This window comes from Coregonus clupeaformis, chromosome 29 (genome assembly GCF_020615455.1).
Source record: "Coregonus clupeaformis isolate EN_2021a chromosome 29, ASM2061545v1, whole genome shotgun sequence".
Taxonomy (NCBI): Eukaryota; Metazoa; Chordata; class Actinopteri; order Salmoniformes; family Salmonidae; genus Coregonus; species Coregonus clupeaformis.
In genome coordinates this window covers 58,117,137-58,142,805 of record NC_059220.1, presented here as the reverse complement: position 1 = coordinate 58,142,805, position 25,669 = coordinate 58,117,137, and the positions used below count along the sequence as shown (strand labels likewise).

Here is a 25,669-nt window from a genome sequence, read left to right as displayed (position 1 = left end):
GAGGTTTTTAACTCAATAATAGCCTGATATGCTTTATTTCCCATCTTCCAAACAATGAGCAGCACAGGATGTGAGTCTCAAGTGATCAGGAACCAGATGCATCCTTTGTGACGGTGGATTATATTGTGGAAGTTAGTTGAAACTGATCAATCAAGTGTCCAAAATAAGTAATAATGAACCTGTCCATGATCAGAATAATATTAATCTGTGAGTAACCATCCTATAAAGTTTACATAGCCTATCTGATGCCTGTGCCCAAGGCTATGCAAATAATGCGCCTCAGTAGCATATTGTGATTTGTGAATTCCAAACAGGCAGTAACAAAGTGGTCCAAACGTTTTATTTTATTTCATGGTTATTAGTTATTAAATAACAAATGTTTTTGGCGGATATTAGGCCTACTGAGCCCAATAACCCCCTGATGAAAGTCAATTAGGCCATCATCTAAAAGGTCACGCAGTAATTTAATAGGATCTCTATGAGCTCACTTCTCTTTACTCACTGCCTTTCCAACCCATGAAAGTTTACTTGAAAAGGGTTTTAAGTTCAAGATTCCTATGCCACCCCTCTCAACCCTGCTGTCCCCTGTCCATCCCACTGCCCAACGTGGTCTCAAAACATTTCATATGATTCTGTACGTAAATCTGAGACACTCCATTTAGTATGGTTGCTTTAAGGGAGCACGCCACTTTGTACAGCGCAGCGGATTCCCATAGCGGGCTCAGTCTGCTTTAGGTAAGGGCCAAAAGTTTGCGGCAATATGTGTGAGAGAAAAAGCTGACTCCAAGTTACCCCTGTATAACATAGGACTATAATGTTTGGTATAGCATAAAATTTGCATCAGGTTTCATAGGACTTTATTTTTTGCATTATATGTTATGTTTCACATGGTATGTATTAATTTGTGAACATCCGTGATGAGTTGTTGTCCGTGATGAGATTTGAACTCACAACCTTTGGGTTGCTAGATGTTCACGTTATACGCCCACCCATCTGCCTTGACCAACCAACCTATTTTAAGTAACCCTTTGTCTTCTATAACCATACCAAACAAAACACATCACACTAATGTCTATATCCCGGATTTACGTTTACTATGTTATGTCTAGTTTATGAGACCAGTCTGCACTGCCAGGCGCACCTCTTTCATGGCCACGTCTCAAAACTCTTTGTAGGCTACGCAAACTAACACTCTGAAGACAGTGGATGTTCGTCTAAAGACCGTGAACGTAATATAACAGTACGTTTCAGAGCTCTCCTCACTCATTGGGGTCTCGTCGACCAGCAACACACCGGAGAAGGTAAGGTATTCCAGCAAAAATTAACAACGTTGCCTGACCAGCTCCGAAAAGAGCTCATTTTAAGTGATAATACCCGAGAAGCCGGTGTTTGGAGGATATATTGGCACCGGTGTTGTTAGTTCGTCGAGGGCCGGCAAACCGTGCCAATATATCCTCCAAACACTGGCATTATCACTTTTATACAAGGGGTTACCAACATATTCAAATAATGATTGACATATTTTCATAAAAAACATTATTTTGATTAATTTATTAATACTATTTCATCCTTCCACAATATATAGTTTTGACACAAATCTAGGGTTGCTAGAGACGCGACCCAGTGGTTCAGTCTTTTTGGTCTATATCTATGGACGCGACCCAGTCGTTCGTTCTAAATGTTCCATTGCCATATTGGCTGGCAACTTTCTCGTCCCTTGTTTGCTAGCTAGCCAATTACGGCTAACTTACAGTCACGTCAAAAAGTGCAGCCAGAATAAAAGCAAAGCAGATGCATTTGTTTAAGCTGTTTTCTAGTGACATTTATTTGGATACATCCATAACAATGAGACAATGAGGCGCGATTTCGCCTGGCATAGAAAATGTGCTCTCTCGTCATGACACTGTTGTTCAGAGGAGCTAGCCAACAACACAGCTACAGTAACACAATCACTTCAAACTGAAGCTGGAAAGACTGAAAATTAGCTGCGTTTCGTTTGACCTTTTTTCAATTGATATATTTGGGGTATATATCCATAAAAATGATGCCAGCTGATTCATGATTTCAACTGGCTGATAAACGCTGCCTGTCTGTCTCCTCCCGACTCCTGAAAAGTTCATTACAATGGGACAGCAGGAGATCGAATTTGAATATTGAAACAATTTTGCAAATGTCAGGCCAGACAGACAGCAAGGTTTATACAAATCTCCGCGGTTGAAAACTAAATGTTAGTCTAAAAGAAATGTGAGATAATGTCTAGATGCTTTTTATAGTGGAGATCAAGTTTATAAATTGTCTGGCTGGGCTGATAAGACAGTGGATTGCACAGTCAGATGGAACAGAGTAAATAGGCATTTTAATGTCATAGATTTAGCAGGTGGCAATTTGTGGAATAGAGACTGGCTGGAATGCGGTTTTAACCAATCAGCATTAAGGATTAGATCCACCCATTGTATAATTGGGGACATTGTTTTATGTTTCTGTGGGTCACTGTTACCAATCGCTGTTTGCATCAGTGTTCGTCTGCAGTTGTCAGTTGTCTGGTATGTAGTTCTGTATGATATTAGATAGTCCGAAGCTATGGATTGCACCGCTACAGATGGCTTAATTTAGGCTACTGTAGGTGAGTGTTCCATTCAATTTCAGCACATTACTTTAAAAAACTTAATTTGGGTTAGAAAAGTAGAGCTACGAGGCCTATCTAAATAATTATTATGTTTTATGTATTATTATGTATAAATACATATATATAGTACATTTATTATTATATAGGCATATGTTCCATAGAAATGACGTTAACATGTCCTAAATGTAGACTATTCTTGATTAATTTTACCTAAAACCCCAAACAGCAAGCAAAGCAGATGTAGAAGCATGGTGGCTAGGAAAAACTCCCTAGAAAGGCAGGAACCTATGAAGAAACCTAGAGAGGAACCAGGCTCTGAGGGGTGGACAGTTCTCTTCTGGTTGTGCCGGGTGGAGATTATAAGAGTATATGGCCATTAAGACCAGATCGTTTTTCAAGATGTTCATAGATTACCAGCAGGGTCAAATAATAATCACAATGGTTGTAGAGGGTGCAACAGGTCAGTACCTCAGGATTAAATGTCAGTTGGCTTTTCATAGCCGAGCATTCAGAGGTCGAGACAGCAGATGCGGTAGAGAGAGAGTCAAAAACAGCAGGTCCGGGACAAGGTAGCACGTCTGGTGAACAGGTCAGTGTTCCATAGCCGCAGGCAGAACTGTTGAAGCTGGAGCAGTCTGCTGCCTCAGTTTCGATGATGGCAATTTGCATATACTCCAGAATGTCATGAAGATTGATCAGATGAATTGCAATTAATTGCAAAGTCCCTCTTTGCCATGAAAATGAACTTAATCCCCAAAAAACATTTCCACTGCATTTCAGCCCTGCCACAAAAGGACCAGCTGCCATCATGTCATTGATTCTCTTGTTAACACAGGTGAGAGTGTTGACGAGGATAAGGCTGGAGATCACTCTGTCATGCTGATTGAGTTAGAATAACAGACTGGAATTTTTTTAAAGGAGGGTGGTGCTTGAAATCATTGTTCTTCCTCTTTTAACCATGGTTACCTGCAAGGAAACACATGCCATCATCATTGCTTTGCACAAAAAGGGCTTCACAGGCAAGGCTATTGCTGCTAGTAAGATTGCACCTAAATCAACCATTTATCGGATCATCAAAAACTTCAAGGAGAGAGGTTCAATTGTTGTGAAGAAGGCATCAGGGCACCCAAGAAAGTCCAGCAAGCGCCAGGACCGTCTCCTAAAGTTGATTCAGCTGCGGGATCGGGGTACCACCAGTGCAGAGCTTGCTCAGGAATGGCAGCAGGCAGGTGTGAGTGCATCTGCACGCACAGTGAGGCGAATACTTTTGGAGGATGGCCTGGTGTCAAGAAGGGCAGCAAAGAAGCCACTTCTCTCCAGGAAAAACATCAGGGACAGACTGATATTCTGCAAAAGGTACAGGGATTGGACTGCTGAGGACTGGGGTAAAGCCATTTTCTCTGATGAATCCCCTTTCCGATTGTTTGGGGCATCCGGAAAACACCTTGTCCGGAGAAGACAAGGTGAGCGCTACCATCAGTCCTGTGTCATGCCAACAGTAAAGCATCCTGAGACCATTCATATGTGGGGTTGCTTCTCAGCCAAGGGAGTGGGCTCACTCACAATTTTGCCTAAGAACACAGCCATGAATAAAGAATGGTACCAACACATGGTATACTGAAGTATAATTACAAGCATTCCATAAGTGTCAAAGGCTGACTAAAATATCTCATAACACTGAAGCAGCGAACTTTGTGAAGATCAATACTTGTCATTCTCAAAACTTTTGACCACGACTCAATCATAGGACCTACTGAAGAGATTAATCTTCAGGAAAGACTTTAAGGTCGAGACCGAGTCTGCGTCTCTCACATGGATAGACAGACCATTCCATAAAAATGTAGCTCTGTAGGAGAAAGCCCTGCCTCCAGCTGTTTTCTTAGAAATTCTAGGGACAATAAGGAGGCCTGCGTCTTGTGACCGTAGTGTACGTGTAGGTATGTACGGCAGGACCAAATTGGAGAGATAGGTAGGAGCAAGCCCATGTAATGCTTTGTAGGCTTGTTGAAATCAGCCCTAGCCTTAACATATCTTTTTTTGGTTCTAGTCAAGATTCTAGCAGCCATGTTTAGCACTAACTGAAGTTTATTTAGTGCTTTATCTGCGTAGCTGGAGAGTAGAGCATTGCAGTAGTCTAATCTAGAAGTGACAAAAGCATGGATTAGCTTTTCTGCATAATTTTTGGACAAAAAGTTTCTGATTTATGCAATGTTACGAAGTTGGAAAAAAGCTGTCCTTGAAATATTCATGATATGTTCGTCAAAAAAGAGACCAGGGTCCAGAGTAACGCTGAGATCCTTCATAGTTTTATTTGAGACGACTGTACAACCATTACATAGCAGACAGGTTTGCATTTTGGGTTAGTTATTGCACAGAAACATACATAATTCACATTAACTCTATATTTCAATTCACTCTGGATTATATTTTTCAAGATTAAGGAACCACACATGATTTGTTCCTGCCAAATCAGTATCACTGGTTACTTTATCTCAGCTCAGAGCAGTCATTTCAGACCTGCAGTCTTCATAACTAGAATACTCATCTGAATAATAAATCCAAATATCGATTCATACAGAGTAGACTACTTCCTATTTAGTTTACTGTAAAAAACTGTGCTGCACTACACATTCCCATTAGAGACCAGAGCACCCAGGGGGTGCAGTAAACAGGAAAACATTGACAGTTAGCACCCCCACCCCACAGTTTCCACCTAGCAATGAAAATGTTCTCCACATACTCTGCCATTGCAGAGATCTGTACCTGGAAAATGTTAACATCATGTATCCAGCCTGCTACATTTTAGGGCACTACCAAATAATTGTTTTCTGCTAAACTTGGAAAACAAGTAGGCGGCCAGTATGATGCAGGAAAACTTTAGTGAACAGGTTATATTTACAAAGAATACATATAAGGAGCAAATACTTACTTTAGTTGTGCGTCCTGTTATGTCAGTCATTGGCTGATCTGCTTCTTTATAAGTATTCTTTGAAAATATGACCTGTATAGTTCACTAAAGTTTTCCTGCCGCCTACTCGTTCCTGCCGCCTACTGCCAAAATATAGTATTTGTGTGTGTGCATGTGTGTGTTTTTAGTAGCATGTTCCATGATGTCAACACTAGCTGAACCCCTTGTTTATGTAAACCATAAGGCAGTGTTTCCCAAACTCGGTTTTCTTTTTTGCCCTAGCACTACAAATAACCAACTCATCATCAAGCTTTGATTATTTAAATCAGCTGTGTAATGCTAGGGCAAAAACGCATACGTGCACCCAGGGGGGGCCCCAGGACCGAGTTTGGGAAACCCTGCCCTAAGGGGTCTTTTGTGTGGAGATCCTGTCAGGGGTTGTCCAATAAGCACCCAAATTATAGTATGCTCCCATAGATCACCTCAGCTGGGATCTATCCCCTACTCTAAGCTTTAGGAATAGTCGGCTACATATCCCCATTCTTCTCAATGTTAATCTCTACTGAGAAAACATCAGAGGATGAAAGCGCCTTACACAACAGGGAGAATTAAAGTGGTGTAAAGTACTTAAGCAAAAATACTTTAAAGTAGTTTTTTGGGGTATCAGTACTTGACTATTTATATTTTTCTTTTACTTTTACTTCACTAAATTTCTAAAGAAAATAATGTACTTTTTACTCCATACATTTTCCCTGACACCCAAAAGTTCTCATTACATTTTGAATGCTTAGCAGGACAGGAAAATGGTCCAATTCATGCACTTATCAAGAGAACGTCCCTGGTCATCTCTACTGCCTGATCTGGTGGACTCACTAAACACATGCTTCGTTTGTAAATTATTTCTGAGTGTCGGAGAGTGCCCCTGGCTATCCGTAAATTTAAAAAATAACAAGAAAATTGTGCTGTCTAGTTTGCTTAATATAAGGAATTTGAAATGATTTGTACTTTTAGTTTAACTTTTGATACTTAAGTGTATTTTAACAACTACATTTACTTTTACTTTAGTCAATTTCTATTAAGGTATCTTTTACTTTTGCTCAATTATGACAATTGGGTACTTTTTCCACCACTAAAAAAACGGAGGAAAAAAGAGGCCTTTATAATGCAGAGAATTATACTTATATTACAGAGGTAGGAGCAGATCAGCATATCTAAATCAACCAACTGGTTTTCCTCACTCATCCCCAATCTGTTTCACACACATACACACACACAGGCATGATGTGATTCTCCCCGTCCCTTATAGCAGGTGAGGAGAATTCGTCCGACTGTAACTCCTCCAGCTCGTTCCGTACAGTAGGTAGCCTACAGTGTTCCAGAAGGGTTAATTGGTCATTGTTGTCTTATTGTTCTACAGCAGTTGGTCTTTATCTCATGTTCATGTTTTGACATGCTTTAAGAAAAATTTGAAATATGTTTGTCTGCATGTGTGAAATTCAGTTGCAAAACTTAAGAAGAAAGATGGCTTGTGCTAAATCATCCATTAGATAGACAACAGTGGCATCTACTGGCTGCTGACAATGCCTCTGAGATTTCTCTCTTTCATATAATAGGCTGAAGTGCAGAACAGAAAGAGAGAACAGATTCTACTTCAGCTCTCATTTCAGATGAAAAGCATTATGCAATTCCTATACAGAACGTACAGTATCCCAGCTGTGTTTTACAAACTGGAAATCATCTGCTCTCCTCCAGTGACTTGGCTATACAGTGGGTATCCACTGAATAGCCAAGTATTCAACCCCCCCCCTTGGATTTTTTCACATCTTGTTGCGTTACAAAGTGAATAGAAATTAATTAAATAGCGTTTTTGTTTGTTTGTTATTGATCTACACAAAATACTTTAATGTCAAAGTAGAAGAAACAATTCTAACATTTTATTTTGAAATTAATGAAAAATAAAACACTGATATACCTTGATTAGATAAGTATTCACCCCCCTGAGTCAATACATGATAGAAACACCTTTGGCAGCGATTACAGCTGTGAGTCTTCTTGGGTACATTTCTAAGAGCTTTGCACACATGGATTGTGCAATATTTGCCCATTATTCTAGTCAGCATGTTTCAAGGTTTGCCATAGATTTTCAAGCAGATTTAAGTCAAAACTGTAACTTGGCCACTCAGGAACATTAACTGTCTTCTTGGTAAGCAACTCCCGTGTAGATTTGGCCTTGTGTTGTAGGTTATTGTCCTGCTGAAAGGTGAATTCCTCTCCCAGTGTCTGGTGGGTAAAGCAGATTGAAGCAGGTTTTGCATTTAGGCCCATAAATCTATTCCTTTGCTGTGTTTTTTTCTTTCAGTAATACCTTGTTGCATACATATGCATGTTTTGGAATATTTATTATATATATTTTTATTCTTCTTTTCACTCTTATGTAGGTCATTATTGTGGAGTAACTACAATGTTGTTGATCCATCGTCAGTTTTCTCCCTTCACAGCCATTGAACTCTGTAGTTCAATGGCTGGTGACATCCCTGAGCAGTTTCCTTCCTTTCCTGCAGCTCAGTCCAGAAGGATGACTGTATCACATCAAATCACATTTTATTTGTCACATGTGCCGAATACAACAGGTGTAGACCTTACCGTGAAATGCTTACTTACAAGCCCTTAACCAACAATGCAGTTCAATAAATAGTTAAGAAAATATTTACTAAAATAAACTAAAGTAAAAAATAAAAAGTAACACAATAAAATTACATAACAATAACAAGGCTATATACAGGGGGTACGGGTACCGAGTCAATATGCGGGGGTACAGGTTAGTTGAGGTAGTTTGTACATGTAGGTTGGGGTAAGTGACTATGCATAGATAATAAACAGCGAGTAGCAGCAGTGTAAAAACAAATAGTGTAAAAACAAATAGTTCAGCAGTCTTATATCTTGGGGGTAGAAGCTGTTAAGGAGCCTTTTGGACCTAGACTTGGTGCTCCGGTACCGATTGCCGTGCGGTAGCAGAGAGAACAGTCTATGACTTGGGTGACAATTTTTTTGGACCTTCCTCTGACACCGCCAAGTATATAGGTCCTGGATGGGAGGAAGCTTGGCCCCAGTGATGTACTGGGCTGTACGCACTACCCTCTGTAGCGCCTTATGGTCGGATGCTGAGCAGTTGCCGTACCAGGCGGGGATGCAACCGGTCAGGATACTCTCGATGGTGCAGCTGTAGACATTTTTGAGGATCTGGGGACCCATGCCAAATCTTTTTTGTCTCCTGAGGGGGAAAAGGTGTTGTCGTGCCCTCTTCACGACTGTCTTGGTGTGTTTGGACCATGATAGTTTGTTGGTGATGTGGACACCAAGGAACTTGAAACTCTCGACACCCTCCACTACAGCCCCGTTGATGTTAATGGAGGCCTGTTCGGCCCTCCTTTTCCTGTTGTCTATGATCATCTCCTTTATCATGCTCACATTGAGGGAGAGGTTGTTGTCCTGGCACCACACTGCCAGGTCTCTGACCTCCTCCCTATAGGCTGTCTCATCGTTGTCGGTGATCAGGCCCTATCACTGTTGTGTCGTCAGCAAACTTAATGATGGTGTTGGAGTCGTGCTTGGCCACACAGTCGTGGGTGAACAGGGAGTACAGGAGGGGACTAAGAACGCACCCCTGAGGGGCCCCGGTGTTGAGGATCAGCGTGGCATATGTGTTGTTGCCTACCCTTACCACCTGGGGGCGGCCCGTCAGGAAGTCCAGGATCCAGTTGCAGAGGGAGGTGTTTAGTCCCAGCGTCCTTAGCTTAGTGATGAGCTTTGTGGGCACTGTGGTGTTGAACGCTGAGCTGTAGCCAATGAACAGCATTCTCACATAGATGTTCCTTTTGTCCAGGTGGGAAAGGGCAGTGTGGAGTGCAATAGAGATTGCATCATCTGTGGATCTGTTGGGGCGGTATGCAAATTGGAGTGGGTCTAGGGTTTCTGGGATAATGCTGTTGATGTGAGCCATGACCAGCCTTTCAAAGCACTTCATGGCTACAGACGTCAGTGCTACGGGTCGGTAGTCATTTAGGCAGGTTATCTTAGAGTCCTTGGGCACGGGGACTATGGTGGTCTGCTTGAAACATAATATATTACAGTTTTTAATGTCCCGTTGGTAGGAAAACCGTAATCTTAGGTCATCCAATTTGTTCTCCAATGATTGAAGATTGGCTAATAGGATTGATGGGAGCGGCAGTTTACTCGCTCGCCGTCGGATCCTTACAAGGCACCCCGACCTACGTCCACGATATCTCCGTCTCTTCCTCATGCGAATGACAGGGATTTGGGCCTTGTCGGGTGTCTGTATGATATCCTTCGCGGCCGCCTCGTTGAAGAAAAAATCTTCGTCCAATACGAGGTGAGTAATCGCTGTCCTGATATCCAGAAGCTCTTTTTGGTTATAAGAGACAATGGCAGAAACATTATGTACAAAATAAATTACAAATAACGCGGAAAAACACACATAATAGTACAATTGGTTAGAGGGCTGTAAAACGGCAGCCATCTTCTCCGGCACTGTTCGGCGAGGATCGGATGTCGTCAACCTTCTTTTCAAAATGGTTGACGAAGTCATCCACAGAGAGGGAGGAGGGAGGGGGGAGGAGGATTCAGCAGGGAGGAGAAGGTGGCAAAGAGCTTCCTAGGGTTAGAGGCAGATGCTTAGAATTTAGAGTGGTAGAAAGTGGCTTTAGCAGCAGAAACAGAGGAAGAAAATGTAGAGAGGAGGGAGTGAAAAATTGCCAGGTCCGCAGGGAGTCTAGTTTTCCTCCATTTCCGCTCGGCTGCCCGGAGCCCTGTTCTGTGAGCTCGCAATGAGTCGCCAAGCCACGGAGCAGGAGGGGAAGGACCGAGCCGGCCGGGAGGATAGGGGACATAGAGAGTCAAAGGATGCAGAAAGGGAGGAGAGGAGGGTTGAGGAGTCAGAATCAGGAGATTGGAGGGAGAAGGATTGAGCAGAGCGAAGAGATGATAGGATGGAAGAGGAGAGAGTAGCGGGAGAGAGAGAGCGAAGGTTGCGACGGCGCATTACCATCTGAGGTGTCATCTGTGGATCTGTTGAAGCGGTATGTGAATTGGAGTGGATCTAGGGTTTCCAGGATGATGGAGTTGATGTGAGCCATGACCAGCCTTTCAAAGCTCCGGGCGGTAGTCATTTAGGCAGGTTACCTTCGCATTCTTGGGCACAGGGACTATGGTGGTCTGCTTGAAACGTGGGTATTACAGACTCTGTCAGGGAGAGGTTGAAAATGTCAGTGAAGACACTTGCCAGTTGGTTCGCGCATGCTCTGAGTACATGGCCTGGTAATCCGTCTGGCCCTGCGACCTTGTGAATGTTGACCTGTTTAAAGGTCTTGCTCACATCGGCTACGGAGAGCGTGATCACACAGTCGTCCGGAACAGCTGGTGCTCTCATGCATGATTAAGTGATGTGTCTGGGGGGTTTAATACATCATCCTCATCCTGCATAATTATTAACTTGACCATGCTTAAAAAGATATTCAATGTCTGATTTGTTATTGTTACCCATCTACCAATCACTCCCCTTCTTTATGAAGGTTTCGAAAAGCTCCCTGGTCTTTGTAGTTGAATCTGTGCTTGAAATTCATGCATATCTCTTAGTTGTCAATCAAATGTATTTGGCATCGTTCAAATGGGCGGGCAGGGAGTTCCCATTGTTGTCAAAACGTGGATTGGGACAAGCATGCATTGGCAGGCAAGCTGCAGAAGGGCAAACAGGCTACTATTCCCCATCGTTTATCAGTGCAATTTTGACGGCCAACTACAAGCTGAAAAAGTTTGCAAGAGTTTATCTACTCTTGCCTCATTAGATTTTTAGCTCATCTCGCTCTGGATAACATTAGTTGTTGATCTTAGTGAGGGAGAGATTGCCTACCTGTTAATGTTTGTTTGAGCAATAGGACTGTAAAGTACCCAAATGTAAGAGGACTCCTGTGGTATTTACATATTTGCAGAAATCCCTTCAGGTGTATTTTGTGGCTTTTGGCGAATGCTTTCTAATGGTCTAAAGTCACACTGTTGCTACTGCCTGTAAACACAGTCCAGTTCAAAGTGAATGATACAGGCCCATGTGGAAAATGGTTTATTTGCATATAGGCCTACTGTAACTCTGATTGGCTATGGCGCACCGGTCTGTGTAGTCTGGGCCTGGACAAAACGGACACATTTTTATTAGGTTTTATTTACTGCAGCGTCTATTAATTGTCCAAACATTATCCCTTAGGTCTAGCACAGCAAATACTTCAATTGTTTAAGCATATTTTGCAGAATAGTGATTACAATATTTTATCTGAATATTGACAAAAAAAATGATCTTAAGGGGGTGAGCAATCAGTGACGGAGTTGAAAAGCAACTGACGGAGTTGACAACAGATACTCAAAACTGACTTATTTTTGCCTCTAAAATTAAAAGTTAAATACAAACATTTGTACAATATGGAAAATGATTCATTTGAAAATCAGGCAGAGGGAGTTAACAGTTTATGGTTGTGAGTGACCATAAGTGATTCCAATATTGTTGTAATGAGGACATGAATAAGGGCTCCTTGAATAAGGGGTCCTTATTGGATAGCTGGCCCTGCTCATACCTGATTAATTTAGGATTTTAGACAAATTTGACGGTGTAAACCAAATCTCCGGACACATCTTTTAGGAATCAATGTTTTGAGAGAAATATTATTTAAATTCACAGAGGGCTATTGCAAGAAAGTACATAAATCATTTTTCAGTTAATATCACATTTTACCAGTTTTTAGAATTTTAAACACTTTTTTTTGGAGAGTTTGTCATTGGGATCCTTTGCTCCAGACAAGGGCATTTCTGGGCATAGAGCCTACATGGAAATTAATAATACTGAAAGTATTTAGAAAATAGTTTTCCCTTATAAAATTCCCCTAAATGTACATTTTAAGCTCAAATAATGCAACATAATCCATTGTTTTTACTATAAAAATAAAGTTTCCCTGCCGGACAAGGATTGTCCTGACTTTCAGAATCCCTGAGCTAATTTCCTGCTATACTTCACATTTTGTCATGAGCCTGAGAGAAGGTTTTGCAGTTTTAATTAAATCATGGCTTATGATGTGTTCATATACTATCTGGGGGACCTGACCTCCGGGTGGCCCTGGTCCCAAAGCTTGTGGGCCCCTCGCCTTGCGGGGGTGAGTGCTATGCCAGTGTTCATTGATTCCTTCTATTCCAGGGCACAGCACAGGAACTTCATAAATTTCACTCCTTCATCAATAGAAGCAGAGAACATCTGAAATTCACGTTCACCTTTGATGTGCATGAAACAAGTTTTCTGGACATTTTGATAAGGAAGGAGGGGGTGGCTTTAGCTCGGACCTATACAGGAAGCCAACAAACGGGAATTCCCTGTTATGCAGAGATGGCTTCAACCCTACACCCCTGAAAAAGAGCCACCCTATCAGCCAATACAGTCGCATACGCAGGATCTGTAGTACACAGTGACTATAACAAAAAACCTCACTGTCTGGATGAGCGCTTCAGACAGTGGGGTTAACCAGAGGATTGGCTGCATGATGGACGGGACCGTTACAAAAATATGACCCAGGATGACATCTTAACTCCCAAACCACCCCGCCTCCCTGACCAACGAGTCCAATGCTTTCTTCAATACTCCCCACTAGGCAAACAGTTCGACCACATCATAAAAAAAACGCTGGCACATATTGAGCACTGACCCACAACTGGAAAAGACGTCTAAAGAAACCAAGCGGGATGTCTTCAGACGCGGCCCCAACATCAGTCAAATGGTGGTGAGGTCTGATCTTCCACGGCAACCATTTAGTACTTTCCTAGACAATGTGCCGGACGGTAATTACAGATGTGGCCAGTGTAACTTTACGAACAAATGCACAACGTTCAATCACCCCATTACGGGCAAGGCCATTAAGATTCAGGTATAATCACGTGTTCCACAAAAAAATGTGGTGTACCTTTATCAAGTGTATTTGTGGTTGATGCTATGTAGGAAAAATGAAACAAGCTCTTACAACGCATAGTAGGACACAGGAGTAATATCAGGACTACTGATCAGAGAAACCCTGTGGCTGGGCATTTCATCGAGTCTCGTCACAACATACATTGGTATCGATCATGTTAAGGCACCTAGTAGGGGGGAGATACTGGTAATCTATTACTGAGCAGAGAATTGTATTGGATTCACCATTTGTCCACCATGTCTCCAAGAGTTTGAAATTGGACAATTTCTTACATGAATATGTCACGTTGATTTTGTCTTGCTATCCAGGTCTCACTTGGTCATTTTGTACATAATTTATGTATATATTATATTGATATGAAATTATATCTACAACCACCACGCGGCCAATGGTCATATGGGTGGGTATTCCAACAGTTTCCAATGTAATATTTGTTACTGTTGCCTAGGTTTTAACTCTGCCCGATTTGTTTAAGTGATTTCGCCTGGTGGTGAAACTTGAGTTGCATTGCATTATTTCTGCCTCATGCACAAATTCATGTTGTTTCCATGACCAGAGAAAGTGAAATATTCCTCTATATTAAAATAGACACAACGCGTTGCTAATAATAAAAACGCAGGCCTATCAATACATTTGGCTACTCATTCATTGCAGCTGCAGCACGAGTGGAAGAAGGGAGAAGCACGTTTTATGTTTAAGGCAGTGCTAGAGGCTTCACTACAGACCCGGGTTTGATCCCGGGCTGTGTCGCAGCCGGCCGCAACCGGGAGACCCATGAGGCGGCGCATAATTGGCCCAGCGTCGTCCGGGTTTGGCCAGCTGGGACTCTAGCGAGGGCCGGGCGCATGCACGCTGTACGGCAGGGGTGTCAAAGTCAAATGGACGGAGGGCCAAATAAAAAATTTAGCTACAAGCCGAGGGCCGGACTGTTCGAATGTTCATTGAACATTTTTTAAATGACGCATATAGTCTAGTGAACCTAATTGAACCTACTGAAAACCTAACAAATATATTCCAATATGATCAGATAAATAAAGCAATATTTTCTTATGGCTCTGTCAGTAATCTTTAATTTTCAACAGACACAAAAGACAAATTTCCTTTATATAAAAATCCCCATAACATGAACATTAAATGAAAGAAACCGGTATTCAAGGCACCATCAGTAGCCTATATTTTCTATTTTAGCAAAAGTGGGCTAAATTTACTTCAAAGAAAAAAACAATAATAGCAATTTTCTATCATCCACTCAACTGAAATATTTTTTATATATAATTGGATTGAAATACAATAAAATAAAGTGCAAAAATCTATTAATCAAAAACAACACTTTGTTTAAGGAGAAGTAACATGCAGTGAAAACAAATATTAAACTTTAACTTTTAAACTTGAACTGAGTAAAAACTCTAAATATGTGATTGCACAGTAATGTTCACTTGTTTGAGGTTGAGGGTGATACTTGGTGGTGTCCCATCTTTTCCACAAGTTCATCAATGTTCGGGGTAAGGCTCTGAGCTGAGGAAATCCAGAATTGAGTGGAGGTGTTCAGCACTACCTACTCAGTAAATGGCCGGGCTGATTTAGCGATCTCTTCTGCCAAAATAAAACTGGCCTTGACAGCAGCCTGGCCTTGTGATTTGGCTTTTTTGAACAGAGCCTGTCGAGATTTGAGGCCTCGTTTTAATTCCTCTGCCTTTTGTAGCCTTTGTTCCATGTCCATATTCTTGTTTTTGTCCGCGTGTTTCGTTTCATAATGTCGTCTCAGATTATACTCTTTCAGTACCGCCACACTTTCTCCACACAGAAGACACACAGGTTTTCCAGCTACCTCCGTGAACATATACTCCGACTCCCACCTTGTTTGAAACCCCCGGTTCTCAGTGTCCACCTTCCGTTTTGCCATTTTTGATGGGTATCTGAAAGTTAATTTTACTGTGATGCTGACGACTGCTGTGCCAATAAATATTGAAATGAAGCAGCCTACTGCTCGGTGCGTCACCGTTGCATTGTGGGAAATGTAGTATTGGTGCGTGTAAAAGATCTGCGGGCTGCCGGCTTGCTGCGGTCTGCGGGCCGGTTCTAATAATAAATCAAGATCATCCCAGGGGCCGTAAAAAACCTTCTCGCGGGCCGGATGTGGCCCGCGGGCCTTGACTCTGACATATGTGCTGTACGGTGTTTCCTCCGACACGTTGGTGCGGCTGGCTTCAGAGTTAAGCGAGCAGTGTGTCAAGAAGCAGTGCGGCTTGGCGGGGTCGTGTTTCAGAGGACTCGTGGCTCTCGACCTTCGCCTCTCCCGAGTCCGTACGGGAGTTGCAGCAATGGGACAAGACTGTAACTACCAATTGGATATCACGAAATTGGTGGTAAAATAAATTACAAAAATTAACTTAATGAAATCTCATGTAGGCTAGTATCAAATTGTGCTGCGGGGTTGTGGTACACTGGTAATGTAGGAACGGTGATTTGAGCTTTCCGATTGGCCAGCGCAATATATCTATCACGTCCCGCCGTGAGTTTGTCCTTCCAGACAAATTAAATATTAAATGGTTCAAAATGTGAACCCTGCCTACCCGGCGTGCAGGACTTCTGAATCAAGTGCACTTCCAACCAACAGCGCAAAACGAATACACATTTTAAAAAAGCAGCGCATGGCTTTATCGTTGGCTTTTCTACAGAAATGTTTGGTGATCGACTAGGAATACCTTGAAGATCGACCATACTGTTAGTCAATCTGGATAAGAGAATATGTTAAATGACTAAAATGTGAATGTTTTACATACAGATCTCATATTACTGTATTGGATTATTTAAAATAAAAGTTTTTTTAAATATTGATGTAACAAATGTTTCATTTGTACATTCCTTTATAAAAAAAATCGTTATTTGTTACATTTGACTGTGTAAAACCTAGCAGTACAACTTATTTCTCTGAAAGTGAGGCAGATATATAGCATTTTGCTAAAAAACATGATTATTTGTCTCTCTGAAATGAATGCATCAAGTGATAGATTTTAAACAACTACATGTGTGTCATTAAACAACCCCATGCCATGATTAGTGAAAAACACACATCTCTTTTAATATTTTTTTGGAACAATAAAAGCTAATTTACCAACATTTCTGAAAATGTATGTATAGCGTTTTGGAATTAAACTCTTAATATGCCTCCCCTTATTCTCTCTCTCTTGCTCTCTCGCCCTCTCGCTCTCCTATAAATTCCCAGCAGCTCACACAGAGAGTCTCCAGCATGCCGCGCTTCAGACTGACGCCACCGGCCATGGTGTTCCTGCTGCTTCTGCAGGGAGTGGCCGTGGTGCTGCTGTTTGGATGGTACATCCGGCTCCTCCCTTGTGGTAGCCCTCCCTCCCAGGGCAAGGTCCACGTGCTCCTGCTGTCCTCATGGCGGTCTGGATCCTCCTTCCTGGGCCAGGTGTTCAGCCAGCACCCGTCTGTCTTCTACCTGATGGAGCCATCGTGGCATGTGTGGACCACTCTGCAGATGCCTGGAGCCCGGGCGCTGCGCATGGCGGTGAGGGACCTGATGCGCAGCGTCTTCCAGTGTGACATGTCTGTCATGGATGCCTACACTCCGGCCCAGCACAACATGTCAGCCCTCTTTATGTGGAGCCACAGCCGTGCCCTGTGCTCTCCACCTGCCTGCCAGCTCACACCTCGCCACCTCTTCAGCAACGAGACGGAGTGCAAGCGGAAGTGTGACAGGCCTGGCCTGCAGGGGGCAGAAGAGGCCTGTCAGACCTACAGCCATGTGGTGCTCAAAGAGGTGCGCTTCTTTGAGCTGGACTCCCTGTACCCTCTCCTGCAGGACCCCACTCTGGACCTGCGCATCATCCACCTGGTGAGAGACCCGCGGGCCGTGGCACGCTCCAGGGAGCAGTCAGCCAAAGCCCTAGTGAAGGACAATGCCCTGGTCCTGGAGGAAGGCAACACCAAGGTGGTTGACACACAGTACCGCGTCATGCAGGAGATATGCCGAAGCCACGTCCGCATCCACGAGAGGGCCATGCTCAAACCCCCAGACTTTCTACGTGGACGTTACAAGATGGTACGCTACGAGGACATGGTGAGAGACCCCCTGACAGAGATCGACTCTATGTATCAGTTTGTGGGGCTGGAGATGACACAGTCGCTACAGGAGTGGATCTATAAGGTCACCCACGGTAAGGGCAAGGGCACCAAGAAGGAGGCCTTCCAAATCACCTCCCGCAACGCAGCAGACGTCTCTCAGGCTTGGCGTACTACTTTGCCCCATGGCAAGGTAAGGCACATCCAGGAGGTGTGTAAGGGCGCCATGTCTTTGCTGGGGTATAGGACCGTTGCCAGTGAGAAAGAACAGAAGAAACTTGACGTGGACCTTCTGACTCCCCGTGAACGATATCACTTCAGCTGGCTCCCTTCCAAAACTGACAATATAAAAAACAATGAGTAAATCATATTTTCAGAGACCGAATCCCACTCAAATCTATTTGTGGGAACGAGAACAATGCAACTATTCCCCAACAGGAGGGTGTCAATATCCATCCCCTAAGGGAAAATGGAGCTGGAAAAAGAGCTGGAGGGCCAGTATTGGTAAGGGGTTAATGCAGGGTTCCCCAATAGGCGGCCCACGGGACATAAAATACTGTCAAATCAGCTCAAAGTGATTTTAATTTAGGAAATCCATTGCCAAGTATTCCCACTAATAAATAGAGAGGCATATGTGATCGTATCCCAGTGTAATCAAGGTTTGAAATTATTCTGTTTTTGTCAAATAGTATCTCTGTTTGGGATTCTTGCGGTCAATTGTTCCGGCCCCCCCGACCATCCGCTCAAGTAAAAATCGGCCCACTGCTGAATGTATTTGGGGACCCCTGGGTTAATACACGTCAATCATATGTAGATCTGCTTTGATTTATGTTTACAGAGACTGATGGTTATGTTGTGTTTTATTTTCTTGATTCTAATCTTTCTTTATGTCATTGTTGTAATGTTCTATAGAGTACTGAAAGAATGGTTCGTCTTTGGGGAAGGAATGGAAGAGTTAGGCAGTGGGATATATCATAAATCACATTGATTTCCAACCTACACATACTGGAGCCAGAGATGAAGCCCAGCTCCGTGGCATGATGTTATTCCCGACCGGGGTTTGAGAAGGAGCTGCTGTACTGTAGCCGTCAGTGAAGACTGAAGATAAGCCCTCTCTCTGTCACAACCGGTTATGCTCAGAATGTGTTGTAGTTTGAAGCACCAGATTAAAACACATTTACAAGTGTGCATGTGAGAGGGTGCAACTCAGTGTGTGTTTGTGTGAATGCCTGTGTGTTTGTATCGGTTTGGTGGTCTATGAAAGTGGATTTATGGGTTTTGTTACTGTTTATATCATTTTATATAAACAGGTACTCCACCCTTCTCCTAAATCAGTTTTTAGTCCAGGATTAGGCTTAATCTGTGTCCGGGAAACCTTGCAATGAGTGTTGGTCAGTGGCTTTGTTTAACTCCATTACTTTATGAATCAAGAATAGAGTGACTTTTTACATACAACATAGCCAGTTTATGCACCCTGCTCTTTGTTTAATTAACATTTCCATAGTGTTTAATATCAATGACATATTTTATCTGAAGGGCATAATTAAATGTGGAATGTCCTCAAATATCCTTCTACTTATTATATTGTGACTGGTACTTTTAGGTGTCATGACTTGACATTAACATTCATGGGTGTGTGCATTTGCAATGAAGTTTGCTATCCATGCAGTCTTCACACATCAATATGGCTCCCAGTATAATGTGAACAAATCCTCTGCTATGTTGTTTTTCATGGGTGTAGAAAAAAGGAATTTGGTTACAATGATAGTGGTCTGATGGAACCACTTGATTTTCTCACCTAGATCTGGCTATGTTATACATAGTTTTGTACTAATGACAATAAGAATGCTTACTGTAGGCAATGCTAATGGAATCATCTTGATTTTCCCAATGTAATTATCTAATAATAACCAGATGATTTTATTTGATTATGGTGAGATTATGAGGTACTGGTGATTTCGGAATTGATTTTGTTTGATCCGTTGATTTTATTAGCAATAAATATAACATTTTATTAAATTAGTCCTTTGCCCTTATTTCCCCCCATGTTTTCTCTTGGTTATTTGCTGTAAATAGATTTGGTGGTGGTATGCTAGACAGAAGGCATGTTGACTGTAAATGAAGACGTAGGCACAGTATACCAGGAGTCTCCATCCTGTTCTTGAATGACAGCTACTTTTAAAATATCAAACATGTCGCGAGCTACTAATTATTTTTCTAGCTTTCAAATAGGCACATTCTTCTCTTCTCATCTCCCCTGCAACTCTTCTCCGGGTCCTTGTTGTACAAGAGAAGGTAGTGCACTGTTTTCTGTCAATATACCTGGTAAAATAATGGTTAATAAACAACTCTAAGGGGGGCCCTATAAAATATGTAATTATTTCCCCAAATTCTGTTTAATATTTTCCCAAATTATGATTTCCTGGTTTTAGATGTTTTTTGTTTTTCACTCAAAATTACAATTGTTCATAGAGAAACAACGAAATTGGATGTTCTGATTCCATGTCAATGCTTAAATCACACCAGAAGTCAATTTTATGTGTAATTCCCCTTTAATTGTGCATCTGGCCCTTTCTTTGCGCATCTAGCCAGTGGGGAATGTGCCATCTAATGTGCTGGTCTAGCAATGGTTCTGTACTGCTGCTGCGCATTTCATGGCAAAGTTAGCAAATAATAGATACAAACGATATACTTATTACTCATTATATACTTCTGCTAGGTAAGCCTACTTTGCAGTTAACATTTAATTGATAAGGTTATGGGGAAAGTGTTTGCTAACCATGGGTGGGATAATGTAAATGTTGCGTTGATTAGATAGTAGCTGGGAGCTTGCGGATACTTGTGAGATTTATGTATGACCGTTTGCGGTGGAACACTTGAACATTGCATGTACTTTCAGAATTGTTTGGCGATCGACCTGTTGTAGACCGCTGGTATAGACCTACCTGACACATTTTAAAGAAGGTGAGGCATATTTTTGTGAATGCATGATAAAACAGCTCCCTCTGCTGACAGAGATCATTGGTGCATGCCCTTAGTCGCAGTCGGGTAAATGGTAGTATCAGATAAAGGAAACACTTGAATATATGAAGGATACAAAGTATATCGAAAGCAGGGGCTTCCACACAGGTGTGGTTCCTAAGTTAATTAAGCAATTAACATCCATCATGCATAGTTAGGGTCATGTATGCAAATGCCCAGTTTCCCATTATTTTTGCTACCTTGGCTAGAAGAAGAGATCTCAATGAGTTTGAAAGAGGGGTCTCAAAGGAGCATAGGGGGTTTAAAGGGTGTGTGTGTGTGTGTGTGTGTCTCAGTCACCAGATCTCAACCCAATTGAACACTTATGGGAGATTGTGGAGCGGCGACAGACAGTGTTTTCCACCACCATCTACAAAACACCAAATGATGGAATTTTTCATGGAAGAATGGTATCGCATCCCTCCAATAGAGTTCCAGACACTAGAATCTATGCCAAGGCGCATTGAAGCTGTTCTGGCGGCTCGTGGTGGCCCAACGCCCTCTTAAGACACTGTGTGTTGGTTTTTCCTTTATTTTGGCAGTTACCTGTACCTCACAGTGCTTGACATGACCCCCCCATCTAGTTAAAGTATTATAACTTAGAATCATGGTATTAAGTATAGGGTTCCTAATTGACATTTCAAGTGAAAAAAAAATATTTGTCACCACACCACACTTAGAGGCATTCCAGACGATTGAAAACAACCTAGTTATTTTTTCAACCTCCCGTTTTGGACTTGATGTATGGCTCATACAGTGGGGGAAAAAAGTATTTAGTCAGCCACCAATTGTGCAAGTTCTCCCACTTAAAAAGATGGGAGAGGCCTGTAATTTTCATCATAGGTACACGTCAACTATGACAGACAAAATGAGGAAAAATCATCCAGAAAATCACATTGTAGGATTTTTTATGAATTTATTTGCAAATTATGGTGGAAAATAAGTATTTGGTCAATAACAAAAGTTTCTCAATACTTTGTTATATACCCTTTGTTGGCAATGACACAGGTCAAACGTTTTCTGTAAGTCTTCACAAGGTTTTCACACACTGTTGCTGGTATTTTGGTCCATTCCTCCATGCAGATCTCTAGAGCAGTGATGTTTTGGGGCTGTCGCTGGGCAACACAGACTTTCAACTCCCTCCAAAGATTTTCTATGGGATTGAGATCTGGAGACTAGCTAGGCCACTCCTTCGTTGCCCGGGCGGTGTGTTTGGGATCATTGTCATGCTGAAAGACCCAGCCACGTTTCATCTTCAATGCCCTTGCTGATGGAAGGAGGTTTTCACTCAAAATATCACGATAGATGGCCCCATTCATTCTTTCCTTTACACGGATCAGTCGTCCTGGTCCCTTTGCAGAAAAACAGCCCCAAAGCATGATGTTTCCACCCCCATGCTTCACAGTAGGTATGGTGTTCTTTGGATGCAACTCAGCATTCTTTGTCCTCCAAACACGACGAGTTGAGTTTTTACTAAAAAGTTATATTTTTGTTTCATCTGACCATATGACATTCTCCCAATCCTCTTCTGGATCATCCAAATGCACTCTAGCAAACTTCAGATGGGCCTGGACATGTACTGGCTTAAGCAGGGGGACACGTCTGGCACTGCAGGATTTGAGTCCCTGGCGGCGTAGTGTGTTACTGATGGTAGGCTTTGTTACTTTGGTCCCAGCTCTCTGCAGGTCATTCACTAGGTCCCCCCGTGTGGTTCTGGGATTTTTGCTCACCGTTCTTGTGATCATTTTGACCCCACGGGGTGAGATCTTGCGTGGAGCCCCAGATCGAGGGAGATTATCAGTGGTCAATTGTGTTTCTGGTGTCCTTTGACAGCTCTTTGGTCTTGGCCATAGTGGAGTTTGGAGTGTGACTGTTTGAGGTTGTGGACAGGTGTCTTTTATACTGATAACAAGTTCAAACAGGTGCCATTAATACAGGTAACTAGTGGAGGACAGAGGAGCCTCTTAAAGAAGAAGTTACAGGTCTGTGAGAGCCAGAAATCTTGCTTGTTTGTAGGTGACCAAATACTTATTTTCCACCATAATTTGCAAATAAATTCATAAAAAATCCTACAATGTGATTTTCTGGAAAAAAAAATCTCAATTTGTCTGTCATAGTTGACGTGTACCTATGATGAAAATTACAGGCCTCTCTCATCTTTTTAAGTGGGAGAACTTGCACAATTGGTGGCTGACTAAATACTTTTTTCCCCCACTGTACATGCAGAATAAACCATATGCAGTCCTCTCCCTGAGGAGAAAGGCACATAATCCTTACATTTTTACCTGGCATCATTTAGTGCATGAGATACGTGCTCGTTCCTAGTGAGCACATGCTTGGAAGCGAGTGGGATTGCCTGGCTACATGCACTTACCATTAGTTATTTTGATAACAGCGAAAATATATTGAATACATCGATCAAATACATGCATCATAAATTAGAATCCATTTGAAATTATAAGTAAGATCTGTTAGACCTCGGTAGTTGTTTCATTTCTCTCTTTCAATAGGCTACATTTCTCTGGAAACCAAGCAGAAAATGATGTGTGCTAAAGATGCAATTTTAGCCAGACAAATACACTGCTCAAATAAATTAAGGGAACACTAAAATAACACATCCTAGATCTGAATGAATGAAATAATCTTATTAAATACTTTTTTCTTTACATAGTTGAATGTGCTGACAACAAAATCACACAAAAATTATCAATGGAAATCAAATTTATCAACCCATGGACGTCTGGATTTGGAGTCACCCTCAAAATTAAAGTGGAAAACCACACTACAGGCTGATCCAACTTTGATGTAATGTCCTTAAAACAAGTCAAAATGAGGCTCAGTAGTGTGTGTGGCCTCCACGTGCCTGTATGACCTCCCTACAACACCTGGCCATGCTCCTGATGAGGTGGCGGATGGTCTCCTGAGGGATCTCCTCCCAGACCTGGACTAAAGCATCCGCCAACTCCTGGACAGTCTGTGGTGCAACGTGGCGTTGGTGGATGGAGCGAGACATGATGTCCCAGATGTGCTCAATTGGATTCAGGTCTGGGGAACGGGCGGGCCAGTCCATAGCATCAATGCCTTCCTCTTGCAGGAACTGCTGACACACTCCAGCCACATGAGGTCTAGCATTGTCTTGCATTAGGAGGAACCCAGGGCCAACCGCACCAGCATATGGTCTCACAAGGGGTCTGAGGATCTCATCTCGGTACCTAATGGCAGTCAGGCTACCTCTGGCGAGCACATGGAGGGCTGTGCGGTCCCCCAAAGAAATGCCACCCCACACCATGACTGACCCACCTCCAAACCGGTCATGCTGGAGGATGTTGCAGGCAGCAGAACGTTCTCCACGGCGTCTCTAGACTCTGTCACGTCTGTCACGTGCTCAGTGTGAACCTGCTTTCATCTGTGAAGAACACAGGGCGCCAGTGGCGAATTTGCCAATCTTGGTATTCTCTGGCAAATGCCAAACGTCCTGCACGGTGTTGGCCTGTAAGCAGAACCCCCACCTGTGGACGTCGGGCCCTCATACCACCCTCATGGAGTCTGTTTCTGACCGTTTGAGCAGACACATGCACATTTGTGGCCTGCTGGAGGTTATTTTGCAGGGCTCTGGCAGTGCTCCTCCTGCTCCTCCTTGCACAAAGGCGGAGGTAGCAGTCCTGCTGCTGGGTTGTTGCCCTCCTACGGCCTCCTCCACGTCTCCTGATGTACTGGCCTGTCTCCTGGTAGCGCCTCCATACTCTGGACACTACGCTGACAGACACAGCAAATCTTCTTGCCACAGCTCGCATTGATGTGCCATCCTGGATGAGCTGCATTACCTGAGCCACTTGTGTGGGTTGTAGACTCCGTCTCATGCTACCACTAGAGTGAAAGCACCGCCAGCATTCAAAAGTGACCAAAACATCAGCCAGGAAGCATTGGAACTGAGAAGTGGTCTGTGGTCACCACCTGCAAAACCAGTCCTTTATTGGGGGTGTCTTGCTAATTGCCTATAATTTCCACCTGTTGTCTATTCCATTTGCACAACAGCATGTGAAATGTATTGTCAATCAGTGTTGCTTCCTAAGTGGACAGTTTGATTTCACAGAAGTGTGATTGACTTGAAGTTACATTGTGTTGTTTAAGTGTTCCCTTTATTTTTTTGAGCAGTGTACATTAGAAGACAATTGTCAAGCCGATCAGAAACACTGCTCACAACCTGTATCTCCTAAATGGTGTCGCTGGTGTATTTTGTTTTAAATTTGGAATATATTGCGCAAAAAACAAAGGTTTTTACTAGGCAGAAATCACGACACAACACACACAGAACTTTGATGCGCTCTAGAAATGTATACCTCAAACTTTCACCCACTTTTTAGATAAGAAAATATTGCTGTACCTTTCTGTTGTGTCAACCATCCATCCAAATCAAATAATGAATCCATCCAAATCATTACACTTTCAAGGAGTAGGACATTTAATGCAAACATATAATTAGGCTATAACTTTTAAATTGTATAAAATGACATCCTCACAATCGCTTGCTTGCCATAATAATCTGTACAACAAGCAACAAGGAATTAGCGACAACCGAACATTGAGGGACAATGTTGATTGGCAGGTGTAATGATGTCCAATGAGGTTGCAAGGTTAAAGTGGGAGGCAGGATCAGATCGGCACAGCATTGTGAGGTTGTGGGATGAGCCCCCAAGCGCGTGCATGTCTTTGTGCACAACTGCAGGGGCTTGAGAGCAATTACGTGATGACTTAGTACACAACTTTTAGGGACCCTATTGTAGGGACCCAATTGGCGCTGCTTTCAGAACTACTGGCTAAAAATATATAAAAGTTATGGAGAGTCTCTTTAACCATATGGATTTTTCTGTTCATAATCAACTTGTGACTTTGCTTGAGGGGGAATGCAGAACTATTTATTTTTGGACCAACTGGTGCATGAATAAATCAAAAGAAAAAATCTTCCATTTATAACTGTAATATTAATATACTTTTTATAAAGTGTATACAAAG

At 42.5% G+C, this 25,669-nt stretch overlaps 1 protein-coding gene across 2 annotated transcripts; it reads left to right on the top strand.

Annotated features, from left to right (window-relative positions):
• Positions 1-1,144: 1,144 nt before the first annotated feature.
• chst6 (carbohydrate sulfotransferase 6) lies at positions 1,145-19,657 on the top strand. Of its 2 annotated transcripts, none has more exons than XM_041890081.1 (2): positions 1,145-1,301; positions 16,779-19,657. In XM_041890081.1, exon 2 carries the CDS (start codon positions 16,800-16,802, stop codon positions 17,997-17,999), a length of 1,200 nt encoding a protein of 399 aa, XP_041746015.1. In that variant the 5' UTR covers positions 1,145-1,301; positions 16,779-16,799; the 3' UTR covers positions 18,000-19,657. The 2 variants fall into 2 exon arrangements, with proteins under 2 accessions (XP_041746015.1, XP_041746012.1); XM_041890078.1 differs by having other exon boundaries at positions 16,776-19,657.
• The last annotated feature ends 6,012 nt before the right edge of the window (positions 19,658-25,669 follow it).

Bases quoted from the DNA above. Each gene is read 5' to 3' on its own strand.
- chst6 (XM_041890081.1), top strand. From the start codon at position 16,800: ATGCCGCGCTTCAGACTGACGCCACCGGCCATGGTGTTCCTGCTGCTT.